The sequence below is a fragment of the Panicum hallii genome, chromosome 5 (genome assembly GCF_002211085.1).
Source record: "Panicum hallii strain FIL2 chromosome 5, PHallii_v3.1, whole genome shotgun sequence".
Taxonomy (NCBI): Eukaryota; Viridiplantae; Streptophyta; class Magnoliopsida; order Poales; family Poaceae; genus Panicum; species Panicum hallii.
This window is the reverse complement of record NC_038046.1, coordinates 56492995-56517044: the sequence shown is the minus strand read 5'-3', so window position 1 is coordinate 56517044 and position 24050 is coordinate 56492995. Positions and strand designations below refer to the sequence as shown.

Below are 24050 nucleotides of genomic sequence, written 5' to 3'. Positions count from 1 at the left end.
ATGCACCAGTGGAAAAATAAATTGTTGTTCACACACCGGCCCAAAATACAATTTGGCCCAAGTAGCCCAACAAGGGGGTTTACTTGGCTGCTTTGAGGTAGACCGTTAGGGTATGAACATTGGTATCAGAGACGAAGTTAGGATCTCAAGATGGCGGGCAGCTAAGTTAATTCATGATATTAAACATCTAGCTATTTTTTCTTAATCAAAAGAGCTTTAATAGGAAAAAAATTTGGGGGGGGGGGGGGGGGGGGGCGGCGGGAGGCAATGGGTCCATTTGCCGTCTCAGATCCAAATCCATGAAAAATATATGAACCCATTAAAAGATTCGTACTCGTGACGGGTTTAGAATTTTGCCCAGAATCCATCGGCTTAACGAGTACCCACGGGTCTACACTTTACCATACTAGTTTTTATCATGATCAACAAGTTTAATATAGTAAGCATCAAATTTATAGCGTATAGAGATACATGATGAGTAAAAAGTCCATTGTTCATTAAAAATTACTAAAGGAAATAAAAAATATAAATAACAACTTCTACATTCAAATGATCATAACACCATACAAAATTATAAATCCATCATATGTATATGCAAACACTACAACTGCAAAGCAGCAACACTCCTACCCGCTACCAAAACATTCAAGGTTCACCAAAATAAGAAGTGAAGAGAAGGGATGTTAAGTTTATTATAAATTCACAAAATAAAATGGCAATTGCACTAGGTTGGATCTGGTTTAAAAAATCCACGGGTTTACGGGTTTGTGTATTGTAGGAACAAACCCATACCCATAAACCCAACGGTAGGATTTTTATGTCCATCAATAAATCCACGGGTCTAAAAGTTAACCTAAACTCATGCTCTGATGGAGTAAAAGTTTATCGGATTTCCGGTTTTGGGTACCCATTGCCATCCCTAGGCAGGGACTCCCTGTTTTAGCACGGGATATAGTCTCTAAGCTTAGCTTGTGTCGACCTAGATTTACCGACCGTCACCCGTACATCGCCGCGGTCGTTCTCCTCACCGTGATTCTGATGGCACGCACGGTTACATCATGCGATGCAATGGGAGAGCCGGGGCATATGTCCCCGTACCACTTTGCATCGCCGAGATGCTGGTACGCTCAGAAATTCGGACCATACATGGATGCGAGCTGATCCATCCCTCTGCACGGCCGCTCGTCGAATTTCGCCGGACTTATTCCCAGACGGCTGCGATACGCACTCCCAGCAGGTGATACGCACGCAGGTTCTGATACGCAAGTTGTGAGCTTGCGTGCGTGGATGCATGTGCCGCCGCGTATCACAACTCGCCCGCGAGACGACGGATCGCAGCCGTGTTCCAGAACGCGTGTGCCGGGACCGACGGCCTGAGCTCTCATGGGCGCTTGGACGCTTCTCGCGCCGTCCACTTTTTTTTCTTTGGACCCCGTTGGGGCTGAGACCAGAGACCAGAGGTCGATCGCCCGCTTTTAATTTATTGTGGCGCTCGTGTCCAACAGCGTCCGGACGCCACGGGCCTGAAAAGATCCGGATGCGCAGCACGTGTGTGGCTTTTCTACCATTCAGGCCATTTAAAATTTTTGGACACGCCTTCAGGCTATTCCTGCCTTTTCTGAGCACAACCTGCATGCCCGGCCGGACTACTCTATTTTGGCACACGTAGAAACAAACAAATAGAGGAGCTGGCGCCGTCGTAGACGACACGAGCTGACGACGACAAAAAAATCCAGGCGGTTAGCTGTGGGCTTGTGGCTGAGACGGCGCCCGCAGCGAGATCCACAGCTCCCGGCGCCGCTCGCCGCTCGTCGTCGCTTGCCGTCTCGGTGTAGGAAGCTGGTGCCCACCCCGACGTGCCACGGCCCTGCCCGAACCGGCGGCCGCACGCTGTCCAGCCAGATCCCGCGCACTCGGTGCCAGTCTTGGCCGCACCTGAGTTGGTGCGGACTCGGTAGCAACCCATGATCCCAGTGCCGTGCGCTGTGGTCGTCACCGACGGAGAGGAAAATGATCCGGCTCCAAACCGGAAAAAGATTCACTCGAAAATGATCCATGCCCTACCAGTAGCAGAGGGTGTCTCAGTGTCTACCCCTTCGGGCGGAGCAGTAGACAAACATGGTGAATTACCATGGTAATTTTTGTTTTTGTTGCCAGGAGCTCTGAATTTCTTTAAACTTTTAACAATAACCTGCCTGCAACTAGCTGGAGTTCCACAACAAATTTTCTCCCGGGACGCGTGTCAAGTCCAGCCAAGTAAACTTCGTCGGAGCTCGGAACATCTCGCCGGCGCCACACGTTTGAGGTTTGAACCCGGTGGGAAATTCGGGACGGCGCGCCAGGCGTCGCTCGTTTCCAGTGGAGGGGCGATTCGCTAAAGCAACGGGTGCGCGGCTTAAAGCCGCGCGTGCTCTCGCAGGGGGAGATGCCGCGCGCGACAGGGACGGCCACGCACGCAGACAACGCTACCTCGCCGTCGCAGCGGGGAGGGGGCGGTCTCGCGAGTTGTGATACGCAGCGGCACACGCCGCCTCGGGCCTCAGCTCGCCGCCACCGGCAGTACAAAACAAGCCGGCGGCAGCGCCCGCCCGCCCGCCTGAGGCGGGGAAAAAACGGGCAACCGCCGCCACCGCCTCCTCCCTTAGCTTGCTCGCCCCCGGCCATAGCCTCCTCCGACTCCAGAAAAATAATATAAGCTAGCTAGCCCTCTCCGGTGAACGCCATCGGCGAAGTTACGCTCGGTGGCGGCCTTGGATGCCTCCTGGTAGCTTAACCATAGCTTTGCTGGGAGGACGACGACGATCGACGACGACAAGAGCTAGCTACTAGCTACTAGCTAGCAGTCTTCTCCGTCCGTTGCTGACCTAGGTGAGTCGCTCCTCGGATCTATCCTTGCTCCTCCTTTAGCTGCTGCATGCTCATGATCTTGGCGCCGCGAGATCGTTTGCTGTTGCGTTCAAGTGAGCCTGCCCCCTTGTCGGCCCCGTCGTTACTGCGGTACGTACGTGCACGCAAGCGCCATCATTTCTCTAATGGTTTTCGCTTTCCGTGGTCGGGGCTCCAAGCTACGCGGCGTGCATAGATGTGTTTCTTGTCTTGCATGATAATCTCTCTCTCTCTCTCTCTCTCTCTCTCTCTCTCTCTCTCTTGCTGCTTCCATTTCTTCCCCGTTCATGCACCATAGATCATTGCTTGTTCTTCGTTGTTGTGCTGTTTTCAGGAAGACGGTTGGCTCTAGGTTAGAACTGAAGATGAACTGAATTAGTATATGTTTCCTGAATCCTGATCGATCGTTGTGTTATCTCTTCTTGATGTTCTAGGGAAGAACGAAGTTCTGTAGGTTTTATACATAGTTTCTTTTGATTATACGATTAGCCGGATAAGAGTGGACGTCATGTTCCTTTGGGGGGCTAATGGAGTTCAGGATATGCTCCAGAAAAGGAAAAGCGGTTCGATTTGTGCGATGGCAATTGCCCGAATCAGACATGAGCACCTCTCCTGTTCTCATCTCATACAGTAGCTGAACCGTACAAACTTTTTTTTTCAGTTGGTGAATTCTAATTAACGGTAGTCAGTAAAAACGCATCCAGATAACGTCGGTTCCGTTCTGGATTAGAAGATGAAGTGAACTGATATATTCCTTATCCTTGTTATTGAATTTGTTCTGGGATGTTTTAGGAGAGAGGTTATGTTGGTTTCACACGTGGTTGTCTCTTGGTTCGACGATTATAACTGAATTATTAGTACGGACGTCATGTTCCTTTTGCCAACATAAAGTTCAGGATATGCTCCAGAAAAGGAAAAGCAGTCCGATATGTGCGATGAACCATTACCCAAATTAGACATGAACTCCTCTTCTGTTCATACATACTAGCTACATGAAAAGTTCCAGGATAACTCTGTCTGCATGAGTGAGAAATTAAAGAGACAAAACAATCCAAACACGGCTAGTACAAGTCCTCAAGGAATTCAGGCATCCTTCATGATCACCGCCCCTTTGCTTTATTCCCTTCTACAACCATCATCCAAGTGCTTTAGTTTGCCTTGCTGCTGCTGCTTTGCTCTTTTTTTTTTCCTTCCAACAAACATCCAAAAGCCCTGTGTGACAGTCATAGAAAAGCCATGCGCATCCTCTCCAGCAGTCCATGGAGCTTTCGTCACCGCCTCTCTTTTACCCTAATCCTTCTTTAAAGCCAAGCTTTGTTGTATTACACACCGGTCGCGTTGCTTTTCAGATGCCTTTCACCTCTTTATACATGTATCCCCTGTCCCTGTCATGGCAGTCAATCCAGACTCCATAAACTACATGTGCTGCACGCTTTTGCAGCGGTTGCAAGGCTAGCGTCTGAATTTTGAACACACAATACTCGTAACTGTCTCAAGGAAGAGGATGAGTGCTAAATTGGGGGGGGGGGGGGGGGGGGGGGCAACACTGTTTCTTGCAAGCTGCAACTGCCAGCCAGCACTCAGCACGACGGATTTAGCACTAGGTGTTAATGGCAGTTAGTTATGGGCTGCCACAGATTGGCATCACAAATCTGATCAATGCGAGTGAAACAGTAGCAGAGCACAGTGTCGAAACCGGCGGTCATCTTGCCCACAAAGCAAGGCAAGAACAAAGCACGCCTTTAGGGCGATGCTTTGGGGCAAAGAAACACATCGTTTTCGATCGAGGATGTCAGTCGAGCGAGACGTACGTAACGAACTGCAGAAGCTCGGCCGCATCACGACTTGCGTGTGAGCAACTCTGCTGATGCGTCTGTTTTTTCCTTGATTTTTTTCTTTGGCTATGTGTCCGTGTGTGCAGGAAGCTGCAGCCAGCTCGCCGCGGCGTTCTTGGGTGTAGATGACGCTTGGTAGCGGCGTCGACATGGAGGCCGGTGGCGCGGCGGCAGGGGCCGGCGGCGCGGCCGCGGCCGGGTCCTCCGACGATGAGGGGCGGTGCGGCGGGCGGTTCGTGGAGGACTGGTGCTGCGCGTGCGCGGGGCTCTTCGCCGGGCCCAACCCGATGATGGCGCGGTACCTGTACGCGCTCATCTTCCTCGTCACCAACCTCCTCGCCTGGACCCTCCGCGACTACGGCAACTCCGCCCTCGACGAGCTCCAGCGTGCGTGCTATACTATACCTAACCTACACACCCGTGCACGAGCACCGGCAGGCTAGCTCGTGTTCAAGCAAGTCTCGCACGCGTTGCCGCCGACCACTCGTCACTGACCGCCGGCGTGCTCGTCCCGTGTGCGTGCAGGGCTCAAGGTCTGCCAGGGCGCGCGCTACTGCCTGGGAGCGGAAGGCGTGCTGCGGGTCAGCCTCGGCTGCTTTGTATCCTTGTCGCAATCGATGGATCGATCGAAAATGTTCCCGTTCTGATTGATCATCACGGCCGTGTTCTTGGACGATCACGCTGATGCAGGGCATGTTATTGTTATCCTTGACCATGGATGAACTTGTTCCAGCTCTTCTTCTTCGTGATGTTCCTGTCCACCGTGAACACGAGGAAGGTGCACGAGTGCCGGAACTCGTGGCACTCTGAGTGGTGGCCGGCCAAGGTCGTCCTCTGGCTGGGCCTCACGGCCGTCACCTTCCTTGCGCCGTCGCCGCTCGTCCAGCTCTACGGTCAGTCCCCGGTCGATCACCTCGAGGACGACCTTGTTGTCTCCAGTTGCAGATTTTTTCTCATGGTGTGTTGCTGACGACGCTGGTGCTCGATCCTCTGATCTTTGCAGGGAAGGTCGCGCATTTCGGAGCAGGGTATGTGCCTGCATTTTTTTCTTGGTTCAAACGTTTCGTGTTCTTCAGTTTAGGATCCAGATTCCATAGAACATGTGTTCTAAGTAATCAAACCCGAGCAGGGCGTTCCTGGTGATCCAGCTCATCAGCGTGACCAAGTTCATCATGTGGCTCAACGACTGCTGCCAGTCGGAGATCACCCGGAAGAGATGGTAGGTTCGCTCGCTCGCTTTTGCTTCCTGGTGACTGCTCACCGACCGACCGATGCTGTGATCTGACGGTTGAGGTTCCCTGCGAATGCAGCCACCTGCAGATCCAGGTGGTGTCCATCGTCACCTACGTCGGGTCGCTGCTGGGGATCGTGCTCATGTACGTGTGGTACGCGCCGAGCCTGGCCTGCAAGCTCAACATCCTCTTCATCACCGTCACGCTGGTGCTCGTGCAGCTCATGACCTTCGTCTCCATGAGCTCCAAGGTTAGTAGGCGCATGCTCCGAACAATGGCGGCCATTAGTGGGGTTTGGAAATGTAGGCTGAGTGGTCTGATGGAATCGCCCCTGAAATCCAGGTGAAGGCAGGGTACCTGGCGCCGGGGCTGATGGGCATCTACGTCGTGTTCCTGTGCTGGTCGGCGATCAGAAGGTGAGATGGGGAACCCAAACCTGAAATTCGGAACAACGTGACTGATTGCACATTTGCATCTCAAAGTTGTCCATTTCACAGTAAGATTTACTTCCTTTTCTCTTGCTGAAACAGTGAGCCTCACACGGAGATCTGCAACAAGAAGGCAGCAGTTGCAACAAGCGCAGACTGGGTGAACATCGCGGTAGAGTTGCTAGCTCTATTTCCTTTTCCTTAAACAAAAGCTCTGTTTGGTGATTGATTGTTCATTGTTCAGTAGCGATCATAGAAGTTCAGTAGAAATGTAAGCTCTGCACTAGTCTGACGATGAATCGGCGTCTATCTGACAAGAGCTTATATGTCTCTGGCAGAGCTTTGTCATCGCGGTCATCGTCATCGTGGCGGCGACCTTCTCGACCGGAATCGACTCCAAGTGCCTCCAGGTATGTTCTCTCATCTGGACTGAAGGGGCGTGTCACACTGAAACTGAAAGTCTGAAACGCCTGAACCGCTGCAACGTCTGCAGTTCAAGAAGGCGGAAGGGGAGTCGGAGGAGGACGACATCCCCTACGGGTTCGGCTTCTTCCACCTGGTGTTCGCCATGGGCGCCATGTACTTCGCCATGATCTTCGTCGGCTGGAACGCCAACCAGACCATGGAGAAGTAAGCTCAGAAAAAAAAAACCTCCCACTCTCTCTGCATCCGTATGAAGAAACAATTACCTTCACCTTGTTAATCTGACACCATGATCGATCATCTGTCGCCTCAGGTGGACGATCGACGTCGGGTGGGCGAGCACGTGGGTGCGCATCGGCAACGAGTGGCTGGCGGCGATCGTGTACAGTGAGTGAACCGACTGACCACATGTATCCAGTGAGCTGAGTCTGAGCAAACGCTGTCAGAACGTTTGGTCAGAGCGGCGCAGAATTTCAGCTGTGCTTCCTGCATGTCAGCCATGCTATGTGTTCTCTGACGGGCGAATGCTTGCTTGCAATTGCAGTATGGATGATGATCGCGCCCATCATCTGGAAGACGCGGCAGGTGGGATCATCGGCGGAGACATGAACTGATGAACAGTCAATCACTCACTCACTAATGTGACATGTCATCAGAAAACAAAAATTGAAAAAGAGGAGGTCTGATCAAGAAGAGTTCAAGACGCACTGCTGGTCAGCTAATTTTTGCTAAGCAGACGAGGTGAAGAGAAGGCAACTAGTAGTATCAGTAGTAACACCCAAGTAACCAAGGTGGCGTGGTGAAGCTCGGTTGAGGAAGCGCTCCTCATCGATGGATCGCTGTACAAAACTGAAAGCGTCATCTTTTGCCTGCCGCTGATTCTCGCTGTTGCGGGCCGGGTTAATTGTGTTGGGCCCTGAATTGATGCCCTGACAAAGGAGAGGCGTTCGTTAAAAGGAAGCCAGCATGTTTGCATACTAAATACTACGATCGTTGTACAAGCAAACACGAGCAAGTTCAGTAACTGCAGAGGCCGGAATAAAGACTTCCCTTCGCAAAAGTGAATGGGTCCAGTAGTCCAGAAATCAGGCTCTTCCTGTTCCAAACCGCAGACCGAAGAGAGCTTCTCCCCAGAGCAATCGATCCTGATATTGGGCAGCACCCCGCCGTGCGCGGTGGTCACGCCGGCAGCAGCGTCCCGAGATCCTCGCCGGCTATCCGCCGGAGAAGAAACAAGCTCGGCCGGCATAAGGCGACACACTCGCCACGCCGGAGGGGCCGCCGGTAGCGGCGTGGTGGGTTGGCGGCGGCGAAGCTGCGGGGGGAGCTGTCCGCGAGGGCCGCAGCCGATGCAGGTTTTTTTTTTTGTTGCGCGGGTGGTTGCGGGCTTCCCGGTTAAGCCCACGAGCCTTTGCAGGCTGGGCAGTTTAAGCCCATATCACGAAATGCCGGTGTTTGGTGGTGGACCCATTAAGACTTCATTGCGGGACGGGCCTCCAAATACCCTATATATTAGCTAGCAGTTCGGCGTGCGTGTTGCTTTTTTTTTTTTTGCTAAAACACACACGGGGGATTTTCAGGCTTCCAGAAGCTTTTTGGAAACAATCCGATTTGATCAGTACTTGCACTTCCTTTGCATAATCTTCGTCTCCATACCCACCGCCCTAATCACGCAAGATGCTAGAAGCAGCCAAGCAGGGAGGAGCGCTAAGCCATCTGTCAGAAACCACAAGGGCTCGTGTCTGACAATGATTTCTGAGTCGTGAGCACGAGCAACAAACTGCAGGTACAAGATAGAAGCTGGCGTTTCAGTATGGTTTGCCCTTTGGAGGATGTCTGATACGTTACCAGGAAGGACAGAGCGTGCAACCGCTGGATCGACGCTGACAGATGCGTACTGTACCATACAGACTCTGCAACGACTCTTCTACATGGGAGCATGGGACGGGATGATTAGTAGAAGCTTCCAGTTCATCCTGCATCTCTGCTAGGTTTTCAAGGCTTCTAGAAGCTTAGGAGAGAAGCCGACTTTGGTCGGTCCTTCCTGGACGAGAACATATCTAGCGTTACCTTACCCCACCCCCCCCCCCCCCCCCAATCATGCAAGATAAGATACGTACAAGAAACAGGGGAAGAGCGCTAAGCCATCCCTCACCAGAAACAGCTGGGACAAGAACAAAACAATTGCCCCCAATTAATCAATATATATTCAGTGTCAGTGTCAGCAAGAACAGCAACATGTTGCCGCTGAGATGGAGAAGCTGCCCGGGAAGGTCGCCGGCCATGCGGCCCTTGCTGGGCTCTCGACGCCGCACGGAGATCCGACCAGACCTGACGGAGGTCCTTCAGGCGACCCCACCGGTTCCCGTAGGGCCAGAGGGCGCCGCCGCTCCGGCGTGATCCAACTATCCAAGCCTGCCCGCGCCGCCGCGCTCGGCGCGTGCGTGGCGTGGCGGCCTCTTGGTCTTGGGTTGGATGGGGACCAAATGGCGGCAAGCTTCGGCCTGCAGATTGATGGCGGTTTGCCAAATCGAACTCGGTCCGCGGCCGAGGACGACGACGTCATCGGCGGCCGATCGACCGCCCGGTACGGCACGTCCCGCCCCCGCGGATCGGCCCGGAGATCACGCGACCGAACACCAGTCACATCGCCGCCGCCGCCGGGGCGGTGAACGGCAAGCCGTACGTGTACGCGCTCCATCTCCGTCTCTCGCGGCCCGGCTTCATCGTCACGGCGCACGTCACCGGCGACGTGCCTGCCCCGATCGATCACGCTAGGGGCCACGTGCGGGCTCCTGTTGTTGGCGCGCAAGTTGCAACCGGCTGGGCCGCCGTCGCCATCGGCCGTATCCCTCGCCGTCCACCGTAGGGTCCCTGTTGCCCTGTTCTTGCCAGGCAGCGACCTCTCCTTGTATGTTTGCACACGCCTTCTAGAACCTGGCCGGCCGTTGCGGGATGGTCGGCACTTCTTGGGGGAACCAAATTAGATTCCACCAGCCAGTCAACTGGTTAATTCCCAATGCACTTCTCTCTCTCTCTCTCTCTCTCTCTCACGCACACACAGGATCATCGTCACAAGTTTTCACCTGCTCAGCGATTTACACTGAATAAAAACTGGAATTCATGGTTCTCTATGTGTTCCTGCTGCTGGTAATGGTTTGAGGTACAGATCCGTAACTAACTGTGTCCTTAGCTCATGATGCATGCATGTATGAAGATGGAAGTCAGAGGCTCAACTTGCATGCGTGCATCTCCTCAGCAAACATACCAGAAAACAGAAAGGCAAAGGCCAACACAAACACTGCTTGGACCCTACCCTCAGCTGATCTCTCTCTCTCCATCCAGGGCCAGGGCGTCACGCTACGGGCTCCGCCGCCGCGGGACTTTCGACAGTTCAGCGCTCCCGACACGGCACCATGTTCCAGGATTCAACCCCCCAACCGTTTGGCTGGTGATTTGGGCTGGAGCTGTCGGCTGTAGCCTGTAGCAATGGATATCTCGCTGGCATCTTGCGCCAGGCAGCCAGGCGCCACACATGCGCCCGGAGCCCCTGACCCAGCTCGGCACGGCCGCGCCGACGGCGGGCCTTATCCGCTGACCGCACGGCCCTGCGGCGGGCGGGCGGGGCCGGCGCTGCTCCCCTCACCGCTTGCGTCACCGGCGTCGCCTCCGGCCCTCCCACGCCGTATAAATGGGTGGCAGGCCGCCCCCAGTCCTCTCCACGAACACATCCCTCGCTCACTGCCTCACTCTCGCTTGCCACAGCCTGACAGCCACCAGCCAATCAGCCTCGCTCGCTAGGCATCTGCCTTGTCGTGTGCTCCGTGGTGGTTTCTTGACTCGCATCTGCGGCGCGCACAATGCCGGCCATGGTGGAGGAGGTCCCGGCGGAGGCGGCGGCGGGGGCGGCCGAGCCGCACTTCCTGGTGGTGACCTACCCGGCGCAGGGCCACATCAACCCGGCGCGCCACCTCGCGCGCCGCCTGCTGCGCGCCACGGGGGCGCGGGTCACCATCTCCACCGCCGTGTCCGCGTTCCGCAAGATGTTCCCGGGCGACGAGGAGGGGGCGGCGGCGGCCGGCGAGGGCCACCGCGACGCCGCGGGGGTGTGGTACGTGCCCTACTCCGACGGCTACGACGCCGGCTTCGACCGTGACGTGCACGACCCCACGCACTACATGAGCCAGGTCAAGGTCGTCGGCTCCCGCACGCTCGGGGCCGTCCTCGAACGCCTCCGTGCCGCGGGGCGGCCCGTCACGCTCGTCGTCTACACGCTGCTTCTGTCGTGGGTCGCTGACGTGGCCCGTGGCCACGGCGTGCCCGTCGCGCTCTACTGGATCCAGCCGGCCACCGTGCTCGCCGCCTACCTCCACTTCTTCCGCGGCACCGACGGCGTCGACAGGGCCATCGCCGCGGCGGGCGGCGACCCCATGGCCACCGTCCGCGTCCCGGGCCTCCCGCCGCTCCGCATCCGCGACCTGCCGTCGTTCATCACCAACACCTCCGAGGACGACCCGTACGCGTTCGTGGCCGACATGTTCCGCGAGCTCGTCGACATGCTCGGCCGCGACGACAGCCCCAGCGTGCTCGCCAACACCTTCGACGCCATGGAGCCTGAGGCGGTGGCGTCGCTGCGCGAGCACGGCGTCGACATCGTCCCCGTCGGCCCCGTGCTCTCCTTCCTCGATGAGGCGCCGGCGCCCGGGTCCGTCGCCAAGAACGGCAGCAACGACCTGTTCAGGCAGGACGGCACGGGCTACCTCGAGTGGCTGGACGCGCAGGCGCCCGGCTCGGTGGTGTACATCTCGTTCGGTAGCCTGTCGATGATGAGCAAGCGGCAGATCGAGGAGGTGGCGCGCGGCATGTCGGAGAGCGGGCGGCCGTTCCTGTGGGTGCTGCGGAAGGACAACCGCATGAGCGAGGGCGCCGGCGACGCCGCGTCGCTCGGCGGCGAGCGCGGCATGGTGGTGGAGTGGTGCGACCAGGTGCGGGTGCTGTCGCACCCGGCCGTGGGGTGCTTCGTCACGCACTGCGGCTGGAACTCGACGCTGGAGAGCGTGGCGTGCGGCGTGCCGGCCGTGGGGGTGCCCCAGTGGACGGACCAGGGCACCAACGCGTGGCTGGTGGAGCGGCTCGGCACCGGGGTCAGGGCCGCCGTCAGCGACAAGGACGGCGTGCTGGAGGCCGGCGAGCTGCGGAGGTGCCTCGGCTTCGCCACGTCCGAGATGGTGCGCGCCAAGGCCACCGTGTGGAGGGAGAAGGCGCGCGCCGCGGCGGCGGAGGGCGGCTCGTCGGAGCGGAACCTCAGGGCGTTCGTCGGGAAGCAGCTCGCCGGCGGTAATTAGGCTGTCCTCGCTCTCTCGGTCGCGTCGATGCATTGATCTATGCCAAAAAGGATGGCACAGTAGGATGGATGGAGTCTACAAGAACTTAGAAGACACCTATTAGCATACACCAAGTAATGTACTGTACTGTACTTACATTGCTGTATCAGCTGGTTCTACTCAAGTAAGCATCAAAATTATCGCCATGTTCTTGGGAAATATCAAAGGCAACATCGGTGTGTTCGTGGTGGATTTTAGGTTGTGTCTCGACGCATCAATATATGTTTATTGAAGTAAATTATTGACTGGCCGGAGTCGGAGCTCAGTTTCAACGGGATAATTCTTGCATGTCAATGGCATCCAGCCATCCAGTCCATGGTCAGCAATATGTCCATGACGACATGTCTGCAGTTGTTGTCACATGGCAAAGAGCATCCACAAACTTTGGGCTGAACTGTGGTATACGGTCAGGAGGTCCATTGGTGATTAGATATGCAGAGATCTTGTTTCACCTTACGACGAAAAATGGTTTTCATTCTTGTGAAAATTTCTAGAAAATTTCCTTAAAACCTCTCTAGTGGTTACTAAGGGAGCAGGAACGTTCAACTGCCCAGCAAAGAGCAAACCAACACCAATGGCCAGTAGTTCTATTGTATTTCACTCACCTTGATAGGCTGCACATTCCAGTCCTACAAACTCTACATGTTTATTGTATATATTACAAACCCGCGTCTCGAAATAATTGACAATTTTGACTTTAATTGTAAAGTTTTAACTAATAGTTTTTGTTCGGGTATTAGTTATGTAAAGCAAGAAAACTACTTACATTAGGTTTCTAACTGAAGGTGCTTTAATCATGTCATACGTTTCAAGATATTTAAATTACTATTTGCATAAAAGACGAATGGTCAAACATTGAATAAAAAGAACTAAAAGAAAATGACCCGATTGATGTTTCGACCAAAGATTCAGGATCCGCAATGCTTGATTTTTCAAGTTGAATTGTCTTCTTTCCCTGAATAATGGAGCACAGTACGTTAAGTCTCACTTGATAAGAGCATTATTGTCTGGAATAACCCAGCTGTAACCGTAAGAGACTAGTCTCGGACTTTAGGGGTGGTATCAAGGTTCCAGTGGTCTTTTCATAATTCAAATTCAACTTAACTTAGTTCTTATATATTTTTAGCTCAAAATTGTATAAGATTAGAGCCTGATCTTTAGATTATTTAGGCTAAATTTAAATTTTAAGTCCCTTTAGCACCCGTAGATCACTCGAGAGTCAAACCGATTGCCTAATATGCTGTCATTTTCATGTCATGTTCTAGATGAGGCTGAAGACTACACGAATGAGACACATTTTTGCGGATTACTCTGGCCCAGAGGGATCTCCCAAGCTTGGGTTTGACACGAGGCTTATCGCTACATAGAAGCTATTCCGTGCTCCAGTAATCAGCAAGTCGCTACTTTTCTTTGGTAGAGAGATATAGCTCTATGGTCTGTGGTTCTCTACACACCTCCGTTTGGGAAAAAGAAAAGTTTCACATGGCAAGTAACGGATAAGAAACCATCATAAGTTCTCATCGTACTTCAAGTGCATCTCCTAATACAAGTTTGCAGGGTAGGGTTATGAAAACCGACAAGCAACTGGACGAATTGAAGCCCGTCAAGCTGTGAAAACAATTTCTTGGTAACGGGAAAAAGGGATGGTTCAATGTGGTAACGAGGAAGTTGAATTAGCAAGTTCTCACTCCGTTCCAAATTGTACGTCGTTTTGATGTATTACTAGATACACAGTAAAAATTATAAATCTAAAAAAACCAAAATAACCTATAATTTGGAACAGCGCGAGAAATTAAGCTTCTTTATTAATTAAATGAGTGGAAATTTCACATTTTCAATCACCATTTTATCCATTAGATCTACAACTAACCGTCCTTGCCACTCTCCTTCCATCTCATTCCAATATTCCATATGTATATACACAAGCAACGCACATCCTATGATGCATTGTTTTTTATGGACACATCGCCTGCCGCTTAAAAGAATAACACCATAAATTCTAGATAAGTCTAAAAGAATATGTGCACCATACTAAATTGAGGATTTGACCTATGTCTAGGAGAATAAGTGCTACCGAATAGGGAACAAAAAACAAAATACTTGGTTCTGAAAGGTCGGTATTGATAGATGCACGCTCGCAAAGTAGCAGGTGTGGCCGCGCCGCCCCCGTTGTGTGGCGTGCAGTAGCACTTCTTCACCAGCCACGCACTCACGACCATGGTAGACAAGGTTAGAATCCGTTCTGAAGCCACATGTATGTGGATTTCCTCAAATTCATCGGTGCCGCACGTAGCTTGAGCACGGTTTACCTTGTTTTGCGCGGAGATTAAAATTGGGCGACATGTGGTATGAATTCCGTGTTCGTGTCCTCGTTCACACCACTCTATAGTGTATTCTTTGAGCTTGCAGCATTCTTGAAAGAAAGAAAGAAACAGACAGGCAGATGTAGATACACCAGATGGGCAACATGTCAGTTTCAGAGGCACCTCACCCTGTACTGTGCCTTTCATTCATCTCTCCATTGTTTTTGTATGATAGCGGCTTGAATGCCCCAAAGACCCAAACAGTCACATTCTATGGAGTGACTCAACCATGAGACAACATAGCCACCATGCGGACAACACGCCAAGATTGTACCAACAGATAGCTGACCTACCATTCTGGCCCATTCTTCACCGGGCAACATGTTAACCGGGAGGTCTAAAAAAGGAGGGGGGAAAAAGAACAATGAAAAACTATGTACAGGAGGTGCAAAGAGGGGAAAAAGAGAGGAGATGCTATCTACTGAGTCGGTCGACTGGAGCAAACAAGCTCCCTTCATCAGCGAAAGATCCAGCGAGTTCAAGTTGCATGTATGCACCAAGAGCTCGTGGCAAAAAGGAGAAAAGAAAAAGATGTCAGCGTTCCTCATCCCTTGAATCCCTTCTACTATCCCGGGAGGTGTCCCTGTTGGAGGATTTGATCGCATCGGCCATCATGAGTGCCACCGTGGCCTTATGGAGGGCAAGATCAGCCTTGCGCATCAGGCAATGAGCCTTTTCCCTCTTGAGCTTCGCCACAGCAGCTGCATGCTGCGCTGCGCTCGCAGCATCACGCAGTTTGAGCTCCTCGATATCAACGCGGGATGAACCTGGGAAGAGGTGCTTCGAGTTCTGCCATTCATGAATGACATTGTTCCAGTGGTCAGGCGCACCTCGCTTTACTTTCTGATGGCGGAAGGAAGGTGATGGCTGGTGATCATCAGAGAATGCAAAGCTTGCAGTCCTTTTGACACTATTGGTCCTGAAAAATCTTGGTGTAGAGCTTCTTTCTGAGGCATCAAATGCCCGAGGAGATTCTGTTCTTGTAGAGAACCTGGGAGAATACCCTGTTGGGGAATAAAGAGAACCACTGTCGTATGATTCACCTATCCTCCCATCCCCAAAGTATTCATTGTATTTCCTGCCTGACACTGGACACGAGGAATACACATCAGCAAACAGGAAAAGGCAAAATAATCATTAGATTGGTAGCCATTAAGGAAGAGTACCTTGTCGGTAAAAGCTGTCATGCTCTCTTGAAAAGCTATGGTAGCCTGTGGACATAAGCTTCTTATGAGAACGCTGCTTCGGTCCCTTGTGTGGTACATGGAGTCCGCGAGGCCTCAAACAGAAGGCAAACAATGCAGGTTTGGGAGGTAATTTCTTTTCTTGGTACCCATTTGATGAACCCTGCATTCTGTATACTGTTGATTCCCATTCATGTAGCTGCTGCTCATATATCTTCCACAAAGCAGACTGAAAAATGAAAATGATGTAAAAGTTAGAATAAGCGTGTACCCAATTCTCAGCCATTATTTGGACCATAGCGATCTGTTTGGTAAGAAAGATATGTCATAACCATAGCTCAGGAAAAACATATAATTGTTTCCCAGGAAGCACCACACCGCTCATGTCACCTTGTTTTTATAAAAAAAAATAAATAGAAAAGAAGACAACTATTAACAAACAATTTGCTTATTGCCATTATTTACAACCGTTCAAAAAGAAGAATTTCATATCTAGTTATGCAACAAATATAAAAATATCCCAAGAGGATCTAGCCCTATAAGTGGTCAGAACAATACTCAGGAAAACAATGGATTTGCAACCAAATGTAAAGAGCTTCAAAACCCTTTCTACTCACAGTATGGTGTTCACTTGATTGACAGTATCAAAGTTAAGAACAAAGAAAGTAAAATTTTGTTTGCAAATAAGGTCAAGCATGCTTCAGTACTAAGCATTACATGAAACATAATAACAGAGCTAGATAACAAATATCCAATGTTCATCTGCTTTCCATATAAATACATAAATATGTCCACAAGTATATGCACGTGTACTGCAGCTATATTTATATTAAGTTGAAGCTTGGGACCATGAAGAAGCCCAGACCCCTTACTAAACATTACATGAAACATGATAAACAAAGCTAGCAACAATTATCAAATGTTCACCTGCTTTCTGTATTACATAAACCAGAGAATCACTAAAACAATAACAATCTCAAGGCAACAGGCCCAAAAGGAAAAATGTTAAAATATATGCTCACCTGAAAATGTCGAATAAGTGGCATTCCCCTTTTCTGCCTCTTATCTTGCCAATATGCATGTATCACTTCAATAATGTCCAGTGGTACATTATCAATATCAAGTTCCTTCATCTGATCAATGCTGAGCTCATTGCAGTTATGGCTATATGCAAACTTCTCTAATTTGTCCATAACCCTCTCAAACAAATCTTCTGCCAATTCATGTGCAGTGATGTCATCTCCTACTAAAAATTTCCTCCAATTTGATATCCACTCTTCATCATCACTGTCCATGTCATATACCACACGGGATTCATCAAGAGCAATTTCAACATCTGTTCCAATGTGGCCAAGATAATCTTCAGATCGCACAAAGGATACAACATCGTTATCATCATGGACTTCAACCAAACGGACACCAGGGATTGGAATATTTCTGACAGACGCTGCTCTGATGTTATGGCTATAACATTCATCATGCATTTGCTTGAAAATCAACCACTGGCTTCTGTCAGGAAATTCTAGGCACCATTCAGCCCCACCTTTCCACATCATAGCATGTGTATAGCGGTTCGTGGCCCCAGGCTGCAAAACTTGGCAGACCTTGTGAGCATACTTCATTCCTTCTGCAAGCTTAACACATATCCGCCGTTCCCTCTGACCATCAGAGTCCATTGTGATCTGGGTATCATACTCCCTCCAACCTCTATCACCCACTGTAACCAGAACATTTGCAACGCAAGTCAATGACTCCGGACTGCTATGCCCACTTCTAGAACTATCAGGAAGTTTCTTTGCATCATTTATCTTAGCACTGCTATGAGATTGTATCTTGCGAAAATGGCCTTTGTGTTTTATGCCAAATTCCTCACTTCTAGGAGAAATTGAGTATGAAACCTGACTTCGTGGCTTCTTAGAACCACCAGAAAAGCCCGTCAACATGAGGTCTTCTGGCAGTAATTTTGAACCATCTCCAAAAGCGCGTGATATAGATGTGAACCGATTCCGATGGTAGGTTGTCCTGGGGGCAGTTGGTGTAGCACGACCAATTGGATGTTCATTCAGTTCCTGGACCAAGTTAGATACTGCTTGCTTGTCTTTTTCATCTATGTTAAGAGGTTTGTCATTCGGCGCATCAATCACCTTATCTTGAGGAATATTGATGGAAAGATGGCTCTCAGAAGACTTCTGTGAAGAGCAAATAACATTAAGGTTGTAGGAACATGGTTTGTCAGCACCAACATAAGGCCCATTTTGATCTTGAAACTTTCTGCACATTATGTTTGCATCACCAGTATTGCCACCATTACATTCTGTGCTTACAGTGCTTTCAGCAGTCTTGGATTCCCTACTAGCTGAGCTAGTTTGGTCTGTACAACTAGTAGAAGCCATATCCAATGGACTATCAGGTGACGAACCAAGATTAAGCAAACAAACTCTTGGAGGCGCATGACGAACTGTACCAGATACATGTTCTGTTACCAACTCCTGATTCTCATCCAAAGCAAATGAAATGGATTGTTGAGAACCATTAATCGAACTGATTTCAGTTAGCGATTTTAAGTGGTGGCAAAGAAGTAGTGAAGGTGCAGTTGTCACATCCAGCATATTGTGAGAAAATTTACACTGCTCATCAAGACAATAAATGACAGGACCAATATCTGAATAATTTGATTCTGAAAGAAAGTCAGCCTCCTGAACATCAAAACCCTGTTTAACGGAAAACATGGAACAATGTAAGTTGATTTTCTACAAATATAGAACTTTAGCACAATGTTTTATAGCAATACATTAGATGATGCTAACAACTATGTGTAGGACATGAATGACAAAATAATGATTGCTCGGAAAAGAGTAGACAAACAAACAGCAGTTAAAATGTGTATTTCCACTGAAAACAGCAATTCAAAATTCATATATAAATCACAGGAGGCATAAGCACAAGCAGAATATAAGGTGTTGAAGGATTACTGAGGCATAAATAACTTGACAAGAAATAATAAGTTGGAGGCATGATCAAGACAGAAGGATAATATAGAGACCATACATACTAAATCACTAATCATTGACATGAGTAGAAAACAAAGAGCACACACGTTTCAATTACATTAAGAAATTCCAGTGCCCTGGAGTTTTAATGTAAATTACATTTTACATAGGCAAGTATATAGATTCAATTGAATTGTAACACAACAGATCTGGCAAAGCAACATTTTTGCAGAATTTAAACAATGCTAGCTGCCTAACTATTCTAGTAAGAGTAAAAAACAAGTATATAGCATAATCATATATACTTTTTTCCTCTTTTTTTCAAAAAAAATAATCATATGCACAGTAAGAGAAAGATGACTGTCCATCACTTGGCCAGGTAGCAGTTCAACTTCCTCAAATAACCAAAAACTGATTACGGACAACCTCAAATAAATTCTAGGAGTACTTCCAAAAAGATGAAGCCATTTTAATGCTATTCTAAAAAAAACCATCAGAACATGTTTTGCTTCATACAACCAGAACTAAGCCTTAACAGCCCCATAAGGGTGTCCTGCTGCATACGGAGTGATATTAATGCCTCTATTTGTTAATGAGGTCAGTGCTCACAATGTGAAAAGCATGCAAGGTTGTTTACATCCTTTAGGGAATGCAATTAAGATAGTCAGTGCAAATATCACTTAAAACTGCATCCGAAAAGTGGGAATGGTACCTTAGAGAAGAGATCAATTGAAGAAAGTCCTTTCTGAACGGAACCATTTGTGCAATCTTTAGAGAACTCCCTATTTGAACAGTGGTACTGCAACTTTCCTTGCAGGTGTTTCCATTTTGATTTATCTACCCCCACAAAGCTGAATAGCATAAACACTACTTGGCTTCTACCATGCATGCCAGATATCTGAAATCTGATTAAGGTGCTTGGCATTGTCAATGCGTTGGTAGTTTTCTGCCTAGAATACCGCTTGATGCTTCCAACAAGTAAACAAAAAAGAGATACTGCTGATCTCAAGCATGTGTCAAGAAGGATGTGTTTGAAGCCTAAAACATTATCGGCAAGAAGTATGTCTAGATGAACAACAGGCCATAAGGCAACCAATGTACCATGCTGAAGGAGGAAGAGGGCATTGGAAATCCAAACACAACAGGCTTCTCGAATCAACTTATAAACAGGTTTAAGTGGGAGGCTCAATAGCAGTATGACATATGTCACCGAAGCACCAGTTTCAGTACATTGCATACAAGCAAGTGTGCTAATAACTGTGGCAGGACTCACACTTCTTCGGGAATTAGAATTCTGTTCTGACATGTTGAGAAAACCATTCTTTTTTCTGCAAAATCGCTTCCTAGAATAAACAAAGCGAAACCTCCTGTCCTCGGGTGGGATCCCATCCTGCTTGGCAACAGAACTGTGGCACTGCTTTTGGTCAAATAAAATTGGAACGTCAGAATGAGGGTGATCTTGCTTGCTGATGTTAATAAGTGTTGCAGATTTTGCTTGGTTTGATCGAGCCAACCATGAGCTGATAGGACCTGACTCAGAACTCTCCGTATTTCTTCCATCCATGTCTTCTCGGTCACCCTGTTCATACTTCGGTTTAAACACTGACCTTGAATTGTTGCATTTAGATCTACTGCGAGCTTCAGCAGGCAAAAACAGCAGCTTAATCCTCTCATTTTGAAGATTGATCCATTCTTCGTCCTTATCATCATACCTGACATGATGCAACTTTTTAACTGGATCATATTCCTTGACCAGGCCAAAGTACCAAGTTTCATCAAGAGGCCAAAACACCCTAATCCTCTCTTTTACAATGCAAAATGGATCCACATCACGAGGGCTGACTTCATAAAAATGCCGCCGTGGACGACGCTTCCTGAATGGAACTTTATCATCACGCTTCCTCAGCAACCTAGCTGGACCAGGTACATCCTTGTTCTTTTTGTAAGAATTCTTGAAATGATTTGAATGCTGAGGAAAAGGTCTCTTTGATGACCTATCAGGTGATTTCATTCTCTTCCTTGGTGATCCTGCACATCTGTTATCTGATAGAGAACAGAGCATCCTGGCAGCATTTTCTTCCAAATTAACACCATCATCATCTTTTACACAGCCACAGCTACCCTTGTCAACATGAACAGCTTGAGGGGGTTCACCTGAAAGATGAGACTGTTTTTGAACTGAGTATTCAGTTTCGGAACAGAACTTTGCACCAGTATCATGATTGCAAGTACCATTCTCAGTTCTCAAGCAACTGATAGGGTCATCACCACCAACTCTGTTTCCCTTGAGCTCAATCGATTCCGCTCTCCTGTTCCTACTCGGGAATTGGGTAGATCTAGGAACTCCATTGGCTTGCGGAATATTATGACCACCAGTCCAACTCTCGGCACTGACATTTTGGGGCAGCTTCCTCAACCTCAAGACACCACGAGGCTGCCTGATCACTGTAACTCCAGCAGAAGTAACTGAATGCTCAGAGTGGTCATTCTTATTTCTCGACAATGAGGGTTGGCGACGGTCATCCAAACTATCTATACTCCATGTGGAATCACCTGAACTGGAGCTCGGAGTCCCTGGTTCATTGAGTTCCATTTGATTAGAACCCAAGTTGTTCCGCTTCCTCTTACTCCCCGCAGATGAACTGCTTGAAGGAGCCTCCTTTCCACCCCCATTAGGCAAGCCAGGGACTTGCCTCGCTCCAACAGATTCCCTCTCAGACAAAGTCTCCTCACCATCTAAACCCAACACTGACTCAGTAGCATCTGTTGCAGTGGGCTTGTCACCACCACTGGATTCCATTCACGAGCCCACGGATCAAAAGAACAGATTTTCGCAGAATTTCTGCTCCCATCATACGTAAAGTTTCGCTCCCAGATCAGGGGCGGACTTGGCGTGGAGCATGGGGGTTCAATTGAATCCAAAGCAAGTTCACAGAAAAAGTTTCAATCATATCCTTTCATCTGCAATCCTACACCATCAATTCATCCACAATCACCTCATCAACCCGTTTTGCCATCCAAACATTAAAAGAAATAGCAGATCTGTGGACGGAAAAATGCTTTACCTTAGAGGCATATGTCAGCGTCAGACGTCGGTGGCGGACCAGCGAGGGCAACTTGCCTCCGGGTACCCGCGGCGTCGGGTGGGGCGGCGGAGGGTTGACGAGCGGCGGAGTGCTTATAGTGTTTCGCAGACGGATCGAGAGAAAGGGGAGCGGGAGAGGCGGCGGGCGGCGAGAAGATCCAGCCACGGATCGGCGCCAAATTGAGCTTCCGAATCGAATCCGGGGACGGGGGAGCGCCGATCTGCGGCAAAAGCCCCTTGCCTGGGCCGATCCAACGCGGCGAATTAGGATTTCGTCGGCGCCACGGGAGCCTAGGGTTTGCTCTTCTCGAGCTTTTTTCTTTTTTTCCTCCTTTTCTCGGGGTTTGTTTTTTTTTGTTTTTGCCGATTGAAAGCGGGGAATGGTGGGGTACAGCTACCTGGCGAGTGAGAGAAGGTGAGGGGTGCGGGAGTTGTGGGAACACGTGCCGTCCGATCTCGACTGGACGGAGATGATGAGGGGTCGCCGCTTCCGGGGTTTGGGCGGGCTTCGAGGCGCGCGTCAGTGAGCGAAGCAAACTTTGCAAAGGGGATTTGGAGTTAGCCAGGTTTATTTATCTGTTCTTTTTCTGCAATTTCTTCTATGAGAAGGGAACCCCTCCTTTTTGTGTATGATTTTTTCCCCCATGAAGAAAAGCAACGGTGTGGAATTGCAGTACCTCTAAGGGATTAAATTGCCTGTGTCTGGTGGGCTTTCTTCTCCCTATTAATTTAGAAAGATAAACCAACCACTTTTATTTTTTTACCAGGATTTATGAAATGTGAGGTAATTAGTTGAAAAGGTGCATGTGCGTTTGAATCTTCCTTTGTGACACCTAAGAGTAGAATATTCGTCGCCGCTCTTGGTTGGTGACGAGCATTCAAGTCCTTCTAGAGATGACATCACCATATGTTGATATGCATTTATACATACATACTTTTTATATTTTAGGTAATTGAACATTATTTTTTTTTCAGTCGTGGAGCTCGAATGTGATTAACGGTCAGGATTTACTAAAAGGTTGCATGGCCGCTGGATTTTATGGGAGGCATCAATAGGTATGTTTGTCCGCAACATCTTTTTTGACCGTGCATGTCAAAGTGCTTGCCAAAAGCATGACTTGTCCCTACTCCCAATTGCTCACAACATGCACAGTTACGACATCTATGACATTAATCCAATTCCCACTGATTGTCTTCTTTGACAACACATTTTCAAGCACTTCTTTATGTCTTGTTTCTTTATGTATTCCTCTTCCAGCTGTTTATTCTCACAATTCTCTCTCCATTACACTCCCTACAGATCTTCAAGATCTGATCCCTTGCTAGTGATTTAGTGAAGCAATCACCGTAGTTCCCCTTCCTCTCTCTCAATGGATGACATGTGGTGGCTATCACCGACATCTTTCTATCATCTATGTTTCTCTTCTTCTTCTTCTTTTAAAAAAACCGTTTTAGTGATACAAGTTGAGTTTTTTCATTTTTACTAAGCAATGTGAATTATTTATACACTGTCAAAGTGGCCAAAGTTTTTGCGATTTTTTTTGGTTTACATGGAAATTTTAGTCAAAATTTATATTGAATCTTCTCTTTTGAAGTTTTCATCAAAACACTTTAAGAAAATTTGGACAAGACATTTTTCTCAAAAATATTTTGCAAAAGCATTTTATCAAATCTTTCCCAAAATTTTGTTTGTACAGCATTCTACCTGTTCTTGCAATAGGAAATTTTCTTGAGCTGTTGTTATGGGCAACGGTACTTCGCATCACTTTTAAGAGGGTGCTCCGTGGGAGAAAGTGCACTTTTGGATAGAGTAAGAAGAACGTTTACCTAGCCTGAACCTGAACAGTTGACAACAATAGGTCGTTAAGAGTATACAATGGGATAGCCAAACTAGTTAGCATTTTTACTGATATGGTGTACTTTAGCTCTCATGCAAGTAACAAGCTTAGCGCGAGCTCAGTGGCCCAAAGGTGCAAGTGGATGTAACGGAGAATAAGAAAAAGAATTAAGGTATGAGTAAGAAGTAGCATCATCATAATAATAAACAAAATAAGTATGTTGCAGACAAATAAAAGATCACTATTGTAGGACATGTTTGTTGCATCTTGACTTATAGCCAAACAATTGGATCTATATATTGGACTTGCTCTAATCATACTGCGATCGACTATAGGTAAGTCAGAGAATTGATTGATGGTGGTGGCCATCGTCGCGAGCCAGCCACCTAGGAGACGTCATTG

At 48.9% G+C, this 24050-nt stretch overlaps 3 protein-coding genes across 4 annotated transcripts; 2 read left to right on the top strand and 1 right to left on the bottom strand.

Moving 5' to 3' along the window:
• Positions 1-2450: 2450 nt before the first annotated feature.
• Positions 2451-7864, top strand: LOC112892197 (probable serine incorporator). The gene is made up of 13 exons (XM_025959325.1): positions 2451-2868; positions 4808-5108; positions 5247-5320; positions 5455-5614; positions 5725-5749; positions 5851-5940; positions 6032-6203; positions 6296-6369; positions 6484-6553; positions 6720-6791; positions 6875-7011; positions 7118-7191; positions 7349-7864. The coding sequence occupies exons 2-13, from the start codon at positions 4847-4849 to the stop codon at positions 7411-7413; spliced, it is 1275 nt and encodes a 424-aa protein (XP_025815110.1). The 5' UTR covers positions 2451-2868; positions 4808-4846; the 3' UTR covers positions 7414-7864.
• Positions 7865-10313: 2449 nt separating this feature from the next.
• On the top strand, positions 10314-12433 carry LOC112892196 (cyanidin 3-O-rutinoside 5-O-glucosyltransferase-like). The gene has a single exon (XM_025959324.1). It carries the CDS (start codon positions 10665-10667, stop codon positions 12147-12149), a length of 1485 nt encoding a protein of 494 aa, XP_025815109.1. The 5' UTR covers positions 10314-10664; the 3' UTR covers positions 12150-12433.
• Positions 12434-14647: 2214 nt separating this feature from the next.
• LOC112891990 lies at positions 14648-22194 on the bottom strand. Of its 2 annotated transcripts, none has more exons than XM_025959025.1 (5): positions 21791-22194; positions 19438-21694; positions 16758-18446; positions 15718-15964; positions 14648-15639 (listed from the first exon to the last, which is right to left on the bottom strand). In XM_025959025.1, exons 2-5 carry the CDS (start codon positions 21523-21525, stop codon positions 15086-15088), a joined length of 4578 nt encoding a protein of 1525 aa, XP_025814810.1. In that variant the 5' UTR covers positions 21526-21694; positions 21791-22194; the 3' UTR covers positions 14648-15085. The 2 variants fall into 2 exon arrangements, with proteins under 2 accessions (XP_025814810.1, XP_025814811.1); XM_025959026.1 differs by having other exon boundaries at positions 19438-21686.
• Between the last annotated feature and the right edge of the window lie 1856 nt (positions 22195-24050).

Excerpts from the sequence above, each read along its gene's own strand:
- LOC112892197 (XM_025959325.1), top strand. The coding sequence starts at position 4,847 with ATGACGCTTGGTAGCGGCGTCGACATGGAGGCCGGTGGCGCGGCGGCA. Across the intron at positions 5,750-5,850 it reads GTCGCGCATTTCGGAGCAGG|GGCGTTCCTGGTGATCCAGC; the intron begins GTATGTGCCTGC and ends AAACCCGAGCAG. Across the intron at positions 6,204-6,295 it reads TCGTCTCCATGAGCTCCAAG|GTGAAGGCAGGGTACCTGGC; the intron begins GTTAGTAGGCGC and ends CCTGAAATCCAG.
- LOC112891990 (XM_025959025.1), bottom strand. The coding sequence starts at position 21,525 with ATGGAATCCAGTGGTGGTGACAAGCCCACTGCAACAGATGCTACTGAG. Across the intron at positions 15,965-16,757 it reads CACTTATTCGACATTTTCAG|TCTGCTTTGTGGAAGATATA; the intron begins GTGAGCATATAT and ends TTCATTTTTCAG. Across the intron at positions 15,640-15,717 it reads TGACAGCTTTTACCGACAAG|TGTCAGGCAGGAAATACAAT; the intron begins GTACTCTTCCTT and ends CCTCGTGTCCAG.
- LOC112892196 (XM_025959324.1), top strand. The coding sequence starts at position 10,665 with ATGCCGGCCATGGTGGAGGAGGTCCCGGCGGAGGCGGCGGCGGGGGCG.